This window comes from Ambystoma mexicanum, chromosome 4q (assembly GCF_040938575.1).
Source record: "Ambystoma mexicanum isolate Mex_15411 chromosome 4q, UKY_AmexF1_1, whole genome shotgun sequence".
NCBI lineage: Eukaryota > Metazoa > Chordata > Amphibia > Caudata > Ambystomatidae > Ambystoma > Ambystoma mexicanum.
The window spans coordinates 1288163507-1288178709 of NC_090928.1; the positions used below are offsets into that span (position 1 = coordinate 1288163507).

A 15203-nucleotide genomic window follows, 5' to 3' on the forward strand; every position below is an offset into this window, starting at 1 on the left:
AGATTGAGAATGAGATCCCTTCAATGGGCTCTCAGGACTCAATGGTCCCAATTCTCAGGGGAAATGTCAGATCTATTGCAGGTTCCAGCCCAAGTAGCACAGGATCTACAATGGTGGGCTTGCAGACATCATATCCTCAAAGGAGAATCTTTTTGGCAACCATGGCCGGAGATAACAGTAGTAACGGACGCCTCTCTCACGGGGTGGGGAGCTCACACCAACGAATTGACAATCAGCAGTCGTTGGTCTCCATCGGAGTCCAGACTACAGATCAACCTTTTGGAGCGAAGGGCGATCAGACTAGCGCTGAAGGCCTTCCTGCCCTCTGTATGGGGAAAGAATGTCTTGATAATGACGGCCAACACATTGGCAATGTACTACCTCAACAAGAGAGGAGGAGTAGGGTCACTGCCACTGTGCAGAGAGGCAATGTAGCTCCGGTTCTGGGCAATACAAGAAGGATCTCTCTATCGGCAGTTCATCTAGCAGGAGATCAAAACACAGCGGCAGACTCTCTGAGCAGGCAGAGCACAGTCTCCTATGAGTGGGAACTAGCTCAGGAAGTCATTGAAAAGATCTTCGCCCTTTGGGGGAACCCCCCAAGTAGATCCGTTTGCGACCGGTGCCAACCAGAAGTGCGACCTGTACTGCTCAAGGGAATTTCCCCCGAGAGGAGCTCTAGGGGACGCGGTTGTGGTGGATTGGGAGTTTCCACTTCTGTACGCATTCCCTCAAGTCCCTGTGATCCCTCAGGTAATCGGGAGGTTGGGAAAGTTGAGGAAAACCATGATCCTAATTGCTCCAGATTGGGCCAGGAGAACGTGGTACCTGGACCTTCTGGACATGTCCATCTGCCCTCCAATACGTCTTCTAAAAAGAGAGGATCTTCTCTCACAAGAGGAAGGTCATGTTCTCCATCCAGAGGTCAACACACTCAACCTTTACGCATGGCTTCTGAGAGGTTGAGATACAAGGATTGGGACCTTTCGGATGACGTGATGGAGATTTTGCTTTCGGCCAGCAGGCCACCAACCAAATCTCTGTATCGGTGGAACAAGTTCAGTAACTGGTGCAGAGAAAAGAATGTGGACCCGTTTCAATGTAATATTCCCACAATATTGTCTTTTCTATTACACTTGGCTAATCTGGGGCTCCAGGTTGGTACGATAAAAGGATACTTAGCAGCGCTTTCCATTTTTAGGCGCTCCTCAGAGGAAGATTCTTATTTTAAGATACCTTTTTAATAATTCAATTCTTAAAAGGTCTAAATAATGTGTTTCCTCCAGTACCTTTTCGTGTTCCTGTGTGTGATTTAAACTTAGTTTTGAAATTCCTCACATGTATTCCATTTGAGCCTTTAGATTCTTGTCCACTAAGGCTTCTTTAAAAAAAATACTTCTTGTAGCATTGACATCAGCCCACAGGGAAGTGAGTTACAGGCACTTTCTAGCGGTCCTCCTCACACCATCTTTTATAAAGACAAAGTAGTCCTTAGAGTAAAACCATCTTTTTTGCCCAAAATTGTTTCAGATTTTCACCTGTCACAAAAAATAATGTTGCCTACTTTCTATCCCCCTTCCTCACGCAAGTAAGAAAGATGAACGACTACATAGACTAGATCCCAGAAGAGCTCTTAGCTGCTATATTTCAAGATTGGCAAAAATACGTCAGTGTGATCAACTTTTTGTGGGATACAATGGCTGCAAATTAGGACTTGCGGTAACTAACCAAACATTATCTAGATGGATAATTCTGGCTATAATAGAATGTTATAGATTGGCTGGGAAAGAACCACCAGACGGGCTGAGGGCTCATTCAACCCGGGGCATGGCAACTTCGATGGCACTAAAATGGGGTGTCCCTGTACAAGATATCTGTGCAGCAGCCACATGGTCATCCATGCATACATTTATAAAACATTATGCTCTAGATTCGACCTCTTTCAAGGAGGTCTCTTTGCTAAGTCTGTACTTCATTCTGTACATGACTAGAACATTTCTGTACTCCCACCTCCAATACAAAACTGCTTTGGGAGTCTAGCTAAGATGAGGAATACATGGGAGGACAAAATCCATTCGAAGAACAAGTTACTTACCAACTGTAACGTTCTTTCGATTGGATGTTCCTCCCACGTATTCCTCATCGACCCTCCTAGCCAACCCCACAGTATAGTTTACGTGATTTACACTCTTCTTTTTAAGGCTTGGGTCAAAAGAGGGACGCCCTTTAACTATCCATGGGCTATAAAACACGAAAAAACAGAATTGAGGCCAACGGGTGCGCTCGAGGCATTTATACAGCGGATGATGTCGGTGCTCGACAGGTGTCGCCGAGGGACATCGACACCGCAGCCTCGAGTGGAGTGACCTCCAGTGGGGAGAGAAAACATTTCTGAAGCAGCAAAGCTGAAGGTAAGCATATATCTAAGATGAGGAATACATGGGAGGAACATCCAATCGAAAGAACGTTACAGATGGTAAGTAACTTGTTCTTCTCCAGCATGGGTCTGGCATGCATTCACTTGCAAACCCACCCTCTTTCCCTGCTGTGGCTCTTCGGGTTCATACTAGCACCTCACATGATTTCAATCTGAAGATGCCCGCCGGGGGTGAGGTTTCAGGGAGACCATCATCATCATTGGATGGGTGCAGTGTGACCAGGTCTACAGTGATTGGATAACAAGATGAAAGGCAGTATTCAAGCTTTTAAAGCAATAGTGCTTTCTTTTTCTTACCAAGGATTCCTGGCCTGACGGGGAATATTCATGAGCATGTGAATCCATGCCAGAACCATGCTGGAGAACAACAGTTACAGATAAGTAACTTGTCCCTGCCTGACCAGCTGAGGCTTCAACATGCTTAGTTTTCAGATGACAACTGGGACATCATTTAGCAGGCTAGGAGGCCATCGATTCGGTCTCAGTATAAGGGCAAATGGACTAGGTTCGGCCATTGGGCTCGTGACAAAGGTTTGGACCCTGTCACCACACGAGTCTTCTGGATGACATACTGGCTTTTTCAGCACACCTGGCTCATTCTGGAGTTAAGGTGGAAACATGCTGTATTTATTTGGTAGCCATTGGGGCATACAAGAATTCCCCTCAGCATGTGTTTTCTGGGGCCAACCCAGCGGTTAAGACCCACCTGGTTGTCTAGGCTTTTTACCGCCGGTGCATAGGCCGCCCACGGTCTGTTACCTCAATGTGGTTCTTGCAGCTTTGCAGCGCCAGCCTTTCGAGCAGATGGCCTCTGTGCACATCCATTTCCTCTGAATCAAGAGATCTGCCTGCCAGTGTTCTTCCCGAACCCGCAGTGCGAGGCGGAGAGGGCCCTGCATTCCTTGGACCTCAAGAGGGCCCTCAAGTTTTATCTCTCTCGGACGAAATCCTTCAGGAAGTCTGAGGCATTGTTTGTGACATTTGGGGGCTTCCAAGGCGTCCATCGCCTGGTGGATGGTTCAGGACATTTCTGATGCATTCATGGCTATGGGCAGACCTGTTCTTGAGGGGATTCATGCCCATGCTGTCGGAGCCAAGGCCAAAGCCGTTGTGTTTCAGAGACATGCATCTTGGGATTTTAGAAGCAAGGCGGCTATTTGGGCCAATCCATCGGCCTTATGTAAGCACTACTCATTGGACACCAGCTCCAGGCTCGATTCAGAGTTTGGTTTGGTATGATATGATAGGTTATTTATAATGCGCTTAATACCCAGAGGTTTCAAAGCGCAGACCCAGGGATCGAACCTGTGTCGCTCCGTGTCGTCCTGCTTCCAAGGTGAGCACGTTGCCACTGAGCTATCTTCCTGAGATGAAGTGGGTCTGAAGAACCTTTTTGCTTCATCCTAGATATGAGGCAGGTTATCACAGCTCCACCCTATGTTCTTGTTCGGTGGAATGACCCACAAGAATGGTGGAAAGGGGATTGCAGCATTGTGAAAATGCTCACAGATGCCGAAGGAAACCAGTGAGTTTACCTAGAGTGAGATATCCCCGGGCCGCTCCATAAGGGACAATTGCAATTAAAAGACTATTGTGAAAGCCGAATAAGCAGAAAAGAATGGCAAACAGGGTACAATTTCCTTACTTGGGACATCAGTTTTGGGAAACCTAGAACCCGCATTGCCACCAGTCAAAAGATTGTAGAGCAGAGAAAGAAGTGCAAAAAGGGTGCATTTCTCCTCACAGGGGACACCAGCTTGGGGGAAACCTGGAACCCACATTGCCATTTCTACAACCAGAGAAACCATTGAGAATTATGTGAAATTACAACCATTCTGGTAGGCGAGTAAACCAGGAAAGGAATAGTTGTCTTCAAAGAGAACACTTTGTTGCTATAAAGAGTACTGAAGACAGAATATATTTACCTTATCTTTACTTTATCCTTTATACAAAAGAAACAGGTGCTTTGGTTTTGATCAATTACTTTGTGGAAGAGACATTTTGTTTATTCGTGAGAAGGAAGTGTTGGATGAGTGAATCCTTTTTCATTGAACTGAAAAGAACATGGTTGAAATAGAACTCTTGTAAAAGTCTTCCTGAATTGATTCAGCAGAAGGGAATAGAACCCTGGCCACAAGGATTGTTTTTGGAAAAACTGAGTTTGTACTTTTTATATATGTGTTGGTTGAACTGAAAGCAAACACATTTACCATATGTATTTTGGTTTTATGTTAGTGCAAGGGTCAGTTTCATTTGGACACATTGTCATTATTTTGTTTTAGTTTGCTCGGTAGGAAGAATTCTAATTAGGATATGGACAAATAGGTGTTTGTAATCCCCAATTAATTACAATAAATATGGCAGACTGTGAGAAAACGTCTACTTTGTGTCTGTTTCTCATTTCTGACCCCTCACAATAGCCACGACACTAGAGAGTTTGCTGTTTCTTTTGGTTGGAAAACCTGTCTTGCCTTTAGGTTAGATGGTTGTGGAGTCCTCAAAAGAGGGATGTGGAAACATCTCCTTAACAGCATGCACTTAATAATTCCACACCAGCAACACACTCAAAACGACTAATCTGCTGTTATCACTGGCGTAGTGAGGCGCACATGCACCAATTCAGCACATTGCTAACATTAATTGGTGGTATTTTTGTTGCAGGGTCGTCCAGATTGGTGATGTTCTATGTGTTTCAACACTGGGCCAGCCTGCGTTTCTGGAGGGAAATCCAGAGAATAATTCCAGGTTTGTGGAATGTCTGAGCATGGTAAGAGTAGTGGAAGGAAAGGGGTGAATATTGCTTTTGTATAGTCTTTGGGGAATCTTGGGCTGGATGTGGAGGAAACAAAAGATCCTGCTTTGTCCCACGGGAGTTTGACATTTGCTTTTATTTCCTCCAGATGTTTAGATATTTTCTATAAAGTGAAGAAAATTGTTGGGCCTGATGGGAAACATTCATGTATGGGGTACTTGGCTGATACCAACAACACTACCCTTTACCAGGTGAGACCTCCATTGTGATATGAAGAAGAGTTGTTTTTTTTGTCTTGGGGACTCAAATTCATATTCGTTAGCAGTAAACGATGTAGTGTGAAGATGTCACATTTAGGAAGCCAGGTTGGAGGGCAGGGAGCATCTGGGGGGCCAGCGGGTGCTTCCCGCTCTGCTATTTGTAACCCCTGTAGGCGTTAGAAAGAGGATATCCCAGATTCTGTTCCAACCCCATCACCCCAAGCTCTTCTATCATGGGCTATCATTGCAGTGTACAAGGCAAGTATCGGGACACTGGCAGGGAGGGGTAGTTAGGCAGTGCTGCTGGTGGTTCATGGACCTGTGCAATAGACAAGCAGAAACCGCACCAGTGGCTCACAAGGCTGCTCCTTAGGGGCAGAGATCCTGTGAACTGCATACACACAGAAAGGCAGATTGATTCAGTTCTATGAATGTTTGACTGAAGAGAGATGTTCAGTAGACCAAACCAGTAGTGTCTGCTTTGGGGTCCACCAAGTTAGTCCAAAACGCACTCAATGGGAACATGACTGAGAAGTCTGGTTTCACTGTTGGGAAGGGAGAGAGCTGGGATAAAGCTACAATTACTACCACAAACGCACAATAAAATACACCACACAATATATGCTGAAAAACAAATTATATTTCGAATGGATTGTGTCCTCCCACGTATTCATCATCTTATGATATTCGTATCCGCCAGCGTGGCATCGATTTCCCTTGATGGGCTGCGTACCGTGTCAACGTCACAATCCGTATAAGTAGCTTGTGTCGCGGCCGTTGGCTCCAGTTTTCTTAAAGAAAATGTCGCCATCTTTCACCCCTTCTGCTCCCAAGACGGGGTTCATTGACTGCGGCTCGAAAATGTCGAATACACACCGTCACTGCATTTTTGTCTTTGGTGCCTAGGTTAAGACCATCAAACTGGCGACTGTGGCTCCTGTCAGTCGATGACGGAGAAGGGCCTTCGCGAGAGAAAAGGTAAACTGGCGGTGGGGCGGGAAGCTTCGAAGGCCTCCTCAAAAAAATATAAAAAGTCGAGCGATTCGAAGGAATCGGATCATCGTAAACATTGTAAGAGGTCTTGATCACACGGTAGATTCAGACGTTCTTCATCTTCTTCACCAAAGAAGGTTAAAAGGAGACATAGATCTCCCTCCTCTTCCTCTGATACGTCTACTGAATTGGTAAGATGTCCGACTAAGACGGATTCCCCAAGAAAATGGGAGGAATTTAGAAGGAAGATGATGAAGGTCTTTGAGAATGCGGCCTCAACCCCCTCAAAGAAACCTCAAGAGCCAGATCCCGGTTGCTCCGTTGGATGACACAGGGAAGGCAGGCACTACTGTGAAAAGATCCAGTAGTAAAGTGAACATTGAAAATCTCGAGTCAACATCAAATCATCAAAGACTCATCAAGAATAGAGTGTTTCCCCGACCCCAACAAAGAACATAAATCGTCGAGGCCCTCGACAACTTTGACAAAGGTGTCAAACACCTGTGGCTTCGATGTCTAAGACTTCATCTGTGTCTTAGAAGATTCCTTCGATAGCATTGAAGATTCCTTCAATTCCTTCGACCCAAACTCAAGCATAGGAAAGGAGATTTACTCATTTACCTAAGTCTATGTCTTCTATCGTTGAAGAAAGTGCCTCAGAAGATGTTTCTCCTTTTGGAGTGCAATATGGTACCAGAAGAATTAATTGATCCAGAATCGAAAATGAGAGACCTGTGTGACACACTTCACTCTGCTAGTGGCATTGATACGTCGCCAGAGCGAGAGTTTGCAAAACCTGACCCTGCAGAACATGCAGATTCAGGGTGCAGGGGTTTGATGAATAGGGTTGTTGAATACATGGGCTGGGGTAGAGCCTCACCCACGTTTGATCAGGATGATATGACTGATATACTTGACCAGGGCCCCCAGAAGGACCCAGTTGTCCCCTTCCATAGGGCACTTCAGAGGACAGTGGAAAAAACTGCAGTCAACAGTAATTTTTCAAAGAAGTACAGGAGTGCGAGTTCTGACCCTGATTACTTAAGTAGGCAATCCACTCCAGAAAGTCTGGTTATTCAGCAGCAACTTCGTCTAGACAAACAGACTATCCATCTATCCCCCCGGATAGAGAGGATAAGAAGGTGGATGCTTGGGCCCGTATGATCTTTACCTCGGGTAGCATGGCACTCAAGTCTACAAATGTCACCTGTACCCTGTGGGACTGCATTTCGGAGGCGGCTGATCATATTCTGGAAGGCTATGAAAGGGAAGGCTTCCTGAATATTGTCAAAGATGGAAAGGAGACAATGGGGGAATGACTCCAGTCTGGACTGGATACTGCTGATATTATCAGCAGATCCATGAGTGCAAGCACTGTGCTATGCAGAATTGCATGGTTGAGGAAGCCAGCGTTTGCATCAGACGTGCAGGGCAAACTATGCAACATGCCTTTTGATTGCTTGAGGCTGTTTGGCAGTAAAGCTGATGAAAGCTTAGAAAAACTGCAGATCACAAAAGCGGCGGCTAAATCTCTTAGCGCCTCAATGCGACAGCCTCAGAAACCTTATTCGGGGTCATCTTCCTGGAGAGGTCGTTCTTTTCGGTACTACTCCTCTTTTGGTAGAGGAAGAGGACATGCCATACAAAGAGGTAAAAGAAATGTCGCTCATGGTGGATGAGGAAAGGCCTCCGGAACGGCATCTTTGCCCTCATTCGCTCCTGCAGCAGCCTCCAAGTCACTCCGAGGCCTTATCACACAAAACCCTGTTGGGAGGCAGAATCTCACAGCATCTGAAAGAATGGCGGGCATTACTTCAGATGCTTGAGCACTGGAGACAGTAGCTCAAGGTTACTGCCTTCCCTTCCTAAAAAGGCCTCGGGACCATCCACCGGGAACCAACTCTGTCAAAATTCCAGATCCACTCCTTGTGCAGGAAATTTTAACCCTGCTAGAGAAAGGTGCAATAGAACATGTACCTGTAGCGGAGAGGAACAAGGGTTGGTATTCCCCCTACTTTCTCATCCCAAAGAAGGACAGAGGATTGAGACCCATCTTGGACTTAAGAAACTTGAACAAGTACCTCAGGAAGGACAAGTTCAAGATGGTAACCCATTCTCAGATCTTTCAGGCTCTTCAACTCCTAGACTACTTTCATGTGCCAATCCATCCCAAGCACAGAAAGTACCCGAAGTTCGCGGTTGGCGGTTCTCACTATCAGTTTCGAGTTCTGCCATTCGGGCTGACCGCCGCCCCGAGGGCTTTCACCAAACTGATGGCGGTTGTGACAGCGAGTCTCAGGAGAGGGGGGATTCACGTCTACCCTTACCTGGACGATTGGTTGATTAGACCTCGTTCTGCTGAACAAGCTCAGGAACATCTGTCGATCATCTGTCACTTCCTTCACAAACTGGGCTTCTCCCTCAATTTCAATAAGTCCTACATGATACTATCCCAAAATCTCCAGTTTATCGGAGCAGTCTTGGATACTTCCTCGGGCAAAGCCTTGCCTCCTGAGGTGAGAGCTCTCCACATTCTGCAGATGGTAACAAAGTTCAAGAATGCCCAGCATCTGCCGGCCTTTGATTTTCTGAGGTTGCTCGGCCTCATGGCATCCTGCATTTTCCTGGTGCCACAGGCTCGACTGAGGATGAGATCTCTTCAATGGGCACCCAGACTCAATGGTCCCAATTCTCGGGGAGTAGGTTGGATCTTCTGCAAGTCCCGAGCGCAGTCGCTTAGGATCTACTATGGTGGGCTTGCAATGACAACATCCTCAAGGGAGAATATTTTTGGCAACCATGGCCGTATGGTAACAGTAGTGACGGACTCACTCACGGGGTGGGGAGCCCACACCAATGATCTGACAATCTGCAGTCGTTGGTCGTTTATCTCCATTGGAGTCCAAACTACACATCAACCTATTGGAGCTGAGGGTAATTAGACTAGTGCTGAAGGCATTCTTGCCCTCTGTACAGGGAAAGAATGTCCTGATAATGACAGACAACATAGTAGCCATGTACTAACTCAACAAGGGAGGAGGCGTAGGATCACTACCACTGTGCAGAGAGGCAATGCAGCTCTAGTTCTGGGCAATAAGAGAAGGAATATCTCTATCAGCAGTTCACCTAGCCAGAGACCAGAACACAGTGTTAGGCAGAAACATGTGCAGTTCCCTCTGGGACCACTGCAAAAGATTTAAGACTGCAGGTGTTTGGCAGTAAACCCACTTGGTAGCAGTCTGTACCACACAGATTCACTTGGTAGCTGTGGCTGAGCAGTCAGACCTCCCTCAAGAAGAGTTAGGCAGTATACAGAGTATTCACAATAGGTCAAAAGAACACAGTAGAACAAGTAAACACTGACCAGAGCTTGGTGTAAAAGAGAGATCATTTTTTATTTAAAACCACATCTAGAAAAACACACAGGCACTAATGTTAAGCAGTTAAAAACACGGTCACTAAAAGATATACACTCCCTTAGAAGAATATTAGACAAGTCTTAAGTAAAGCCCCACTTATTTTCAGACAGCGGTGAGCGCTTAACGTAGATGGCACTCTAATAATTCGTTTTTAAAGGGAGAGAAAAGCAGAGTATAATTTGAAACAGATCCCAACACTTTCACAAGAACACAACAAGAGAGGAAGGCAAGTAAAACCGTGAAGTTAGAGTTCAGAAGGCCGGATCCACTTTAAGAGGGTCAGAACGAAATGTGTCCAAGGTCACACGGTTGAAGTGCACAAAAGTCTTGCAAAGGTTCGAAAAGTGTTGGACCAAAAGAAAGAGACCAGTTAGAGGGTCAAGGAGGCCAGCCCAGTCCAGAAGGTTAAGGGATTATTATTACCTTGTAGCAATCTTTAGAAAGGGAGGCCTGCCGGACACGGAACCTTAAAGTGGTGAGAATACTCCAGCGGGTGCAGTTGTTCCTGGCAGCGGATGCAAGTCGGTGCTTCATCTGGGGGAAGAGAGGATCTCGTCGGGGAGGAAGATAGGAGTCTGTTGCACTGCCAGGGAAGAAACCAGCTGCGGAGTTCTCAGGTAAAAGGAGCGGTCCTTTTTTTCGCTGTCCAATGGTAAGTGGCTATCCGGTTGCCGGGGTGCTTGGCATGGGAAAATTCGACCACAAGACGTCCTGGGATGTGAGGAAAAGAAGGTAAACTGGTTGTGCCCACCAGTCAGGGGAAGAAGCCTCTCCAGGGGGAAGAAACCTCTCCAGCCGGGAGATCTTCTCTGTCGTCGGGAAGTGGTGAGTCGGTTCCGCAGGGCTCCACCGGTGGTGTCGTCGTGTCATGTCGGTTCAGCTTCTCCCTCGTCGGATTCTCAGGTCCTGTGGCGACTTCTGAAGTTACAGTCCCCAAAGCCCTGCTTTTATGCAGCACACCTACATTCACTCAGCCTAGCTGTCAATCAAACATGCTAAGTGGTGAGCCGGCCGGCTCACCACTTGGGCCAATCACGCAAGAGTGCGACTTGAGTTACCAAGGTAACTCAGTCCAGGGTGCCTAAACCCCCTCCCGCACCCCCTGTGGTACCCAGACATAGTGGCACCACTTTTGGAGGCTTCGGTGGAGAAGTCCGCCAAAAAGTGGAACAAAGGGCTCGACTTGGGTTGGAGTCACAGAAGAAAACACAAATGCCATTTTAGAATCGAGTCCTTTCAAAAAATACCAACCGGCGAATTAATATTAAATAAATAACCAGTATGTTCGAGGCTATGAGAATTAAGTAATTAAAGTTGGTAGCCTCGAACAATGGGAAAATCCCATAGGGATATATTCACGGTCGTATATAAAAAGTAGTATCCACTGCCACCAGCCAAACCTCGATCCGGGGGGATGGAGACGTGCCCCCTCGACTAACAGACCCCAGGGCAATCGAATTGCCCCGACCAGTACGTCCACAATATGATGGTTTGTACCGGTTTCTGTTAATAATTTGGGACTAGTAAAGCCAATGGTGACTTTACATGCCCTGGGAGACAGTAGTCAGTCCCAGGGTATGGAGTCTATGGTGGGGTGCCACTATGACACCCCTGTGTTACTGCACAGAGGGTGCTGTGTAACACACATAGGAAAAACACATGAGACCCTATGGGGTAAAGGACCCCATAGCCCATAAAACACATTAACAGTCAAAGGAACACCATAAATCATGTCCAAGAGTGGGAGAAAAAGAGTCTCACTCTTGGCAGGAGAAAAAAACAAACTCCAGAAATCCAGCAAAGCTGCTGAGGGACTCACTAGGTTAGGAAATTCAGCCTAAAGAGAGAATTCTCCCTAACACACGGCAGCAGATGCTCTGAGCAGGCAGAGCACAGGCTCCCACGAGTGGGAGCTAGCTCAGGAAGTCCTTCCGGAGCTCTTTGCCCTTTGGGGAACCCCTCAAGTGTATCTGTTCACGACCACAATCAACCGGAAGTGCGAACAGTACTGCTGAAGGTAATTTCCTCCGAGAGGAGCTCTAGGATACGCGTTTGTGGTGGACTGGAAGTTTCCACTTCTGTACGCGTTTCCTCCAGTCCCAGTGATTCCTCATGTAATCAGGAGGTTGAGAAAGTTCGGGAAAACCATGATCCTAATTGCCACGGATTGGGCCAGGAGGACGTGGTACCCAGACCTTCTGGACATGTCCATCTGCCCTCCAATACGTCTTCCGCAAAGTGAGGATCTTCTCTCGCAAGAGGAAGGTCAGGGTCTCCATTCAGAGGTCAAAACACTCAACCTTCACGCATGGTTTCTGAGAGGTTGAAATACAAGGAGTGGGATCTTCCGGAAGACGTAATGGAGATTTTGCTTTCGGCCAGAAGGCCAGCAACTAAATCCCTGTACCAATGTCATTGGAATAAATTCAGTATCTGGTGCAGGGATAAGAATGTGGAGCCTTTTCAATGTGGCACCCAAATGGTGCTTTCTTTCCTATTGCATCTAGCCAATCTGGGGCTCCAGATCGGGACAATTAAAGGATATCTGGCTGCGCTGTCCATTTTCAAGCGCTCCTCGGAAGAGGTTTCCTGCTTCAAAATTCCATTAATCATTCAATTCTTGAAAGGGCTTACTAATGTGTACCCTCCAGTCCCTTTTCATGTCTCAACTTGGGATTTAAATGTGGTACTTAAGTTTCTAACTTGTATACCTTTTGAGCCTCTGTACACCTGTCCCTTGAGGCGTCTAACATTAAAAACTGTCCTTGTGGCATTAACATTAGCCCGCAGGGTTAGTGAGTTACAGGCTCTCTCATGCAAACCTCTGTATACTACTTTTTACAAGGACAAAGTAGTTCTTAAGGTTAAACCCTCTTTCTTGCCAAAAGTAGTTTCTGACTTTCACTTGTCACAAAAGATCATATTACCAAGGTTCTACCCTTCTCCTCATTTGGGCAAAGAAGAGGAGAGATTGCATAAACTGTACCCTAAAAGGGCTCTGTTTTTAAATTTCAAGAATGTCAAAATTGCATCAGGATGACCAACGTTTCGAGGTTATACTGGCCATAAATTGGAATTAGCGGTGACAAAACAGACCATATCCCGCTGGATCATTTTGGCTATAGTTGAGTGCTACAGATTGGCGGGAAAGGACCCACCGGATGGGCTTCGAGCCCATTCCACTAGGGGGATGGCTACATCTGTGTCTCTGAAGAGCGGAGTCCCTGCAGCAGATATTTGTTCAGCTGCAGCATTGGCATCAATGCATACCTCCTTCAAGCATTATTGTTTAGATGCTTCTTCTTCCAATGAAGGTTTATTTGCCAAAGCGGTACTCCATTCCGTCCATGAAACAAATAATTAGTACTCCCACCTCCAAAATTACCACTGCTATGGGAGTCTATCATAAGATGAGGAATACGTGGGAGGACACAATCCATTTGAAGAACAAGTTACTTACCAACTGTAACGTTCTTTCGACTGGATGTTCCTACCATGTATTCCTCATCGCCCCTCCCATCCTACTCCGCAGTACAGTTTACGTTAGTTACACTTCTCTCACACGAAGGGTCTTTCAGTCATGAGGCACGCCTGGGTGTTCCTCGAATATTTCCTTGAAAAAACAGAACTGAAGCCAAAGGACGCGGCACAAGCTACTTATACTGAGGGTGACGTCGACACGATACGGAGCCCGTCGAGGGACATCGACGCCACGACTTTTTTCCACAGCAGCGAAGCTGGCGGATACGAATATCATAAAATGAGGAATACGTGGGAGGAACATCCAGTCGAAAGAATGTTAGTTGGTAAGTAACTTGTTCTTCTGAGGTTTTTTGATCTGCTTAGAATCACATGATTTGCATAGATCGACATCTAGTGGTTGGTGCAGAGTATTACATTATTTGTTTTAGATTTCTAAAAGGGACGTTGACGGGGCGTTTCTCTAAACTATCCCTACTTTGATGTGTACTGTACCCATGATCCTTCACGCGCAGAGGCCCTCAGATTTTTCTTTTTTCTGCCATCGGGTTGGTCGCACATCATGGAGTTTTGCAAAATAGAGGCTGTTTCTCATAACCATGTGTAGTTTAGTAGACTTACTAATATTATTATGTTCGCCTTCTTCAGACACCGCTCGGCGCTGCCTACTGAAAGCTGAAAAAAATGACTGCATGCGGCTCTAAAATGTTTCAGAGGTTCGGTGCTTGATGGCCTACAACTCTTCAGGCTTCCACCTACACAGTAGGGAGAGTGGGTGTAAAAGCACTCATTTTACATTTAGAGGAGAGTGCCTCCATATATTTTCTACTTAATATCTAGAGTCTCACTGATCACCAGCGTTAATCACGGAGGACTATTTACATTTTGTCCTACATGCAACCGAAATTTTCCCTAGAAAGATATACACAATGTGCGTAACTATTGTCTTCCAAGAAATCACCAGGATAATAAATGTCAGATTTGTAAGCTCTTTGAATTGAAGACACTTAGGGATCAATGGTCAAAACGCTGGGCATCCTACGCAATGTAGCCTGAGGCATCAATGGAATATCCTGCCAGGGCAGATGAATCTAACTGACCAGGTCAGTCCTGGTTTATTAGTGACACTGAGGAGACTTCCGATAGCGAACCTGAAGATTCCTAAGTGCCAGTCCCCAGCTCTGAATGGCAGGCGTCACACTCTGCTATGGAAGTTTCCCCTGGCACCCAGACCAAACATATAAAAGCTCCTCATGGGACAAGCTTGGTGCACAGTGCAAAAACGCTGGAAAACATAATCATACAACCCTACTCCACACAAACATTGAACACCTGCCGTTTCGACGCATTAGTTAAAAGGGACATAGTCTTCGGAGCAACACACAACCTCAGCAAGCGATTAGTCGAGTGCGAGTACCCCTGCTCGATGCATTTCATAAAACATTGCAAACGCCGAAAGTAAAGCTACTACACATACACCAAAACGCAAATCATGTTTCGACACCAGTTGAAACACAAAAGTTTGATTATACGGGTAGTTGCTCCCCCTTGGTGGATACACCAAAAAATAATCGGCTCCTCATTGTCAGGAACGCGCCTGCGCGAACAAAACTGCGAGTCTGTGTGGGTATAAACGCCAGACTACGTCGGCACTCACTCAGAGATCGTACTAGTGCTACTACTGCACGTGGGGGGTATATTAGATTTACTTGATTTACTTAATTATTTAATCTTAATTGCTTAATTTGATGTTAGCAGAATACTGCCTTAGAACTTTTTTAGAATTGAATTTTAAACCACATCATTGTTTAATTGTTTAATACTTTTTTAACCTTTTTCGAGTTGCTATAATTTCGCATCAG

General features: G+C 46.0%; 1 protein-coding gene across 2 annotated transcripts in view; it reads left to right on the plus strand.

Moving 5' to 3' along the window:
* Nucleotides 1-15203, plus strand: part of PEX6 (peroxisomal biogenesis factor 6) — an 846859-nt gene that overhangs the window by 181858 nt on the left and 649798 nt on the right. For both annotated transcript variants that reach the window (XM_069608918.1, XM_069608917.1), the window contains exons 3-4: nucleotides 5099-5182; nucleotides 5338-5440. In XM_069608918.1, coding sequence (XP_069465019.1) covers nucleotides 5099-5182; nucleotides 5338-5440 — 187 coding nt within the window. The remainder of the gene's footprint in view (nucleotides 1-5098; nucleotides 5183-5337; nucleotides 5441-15203) is intronic.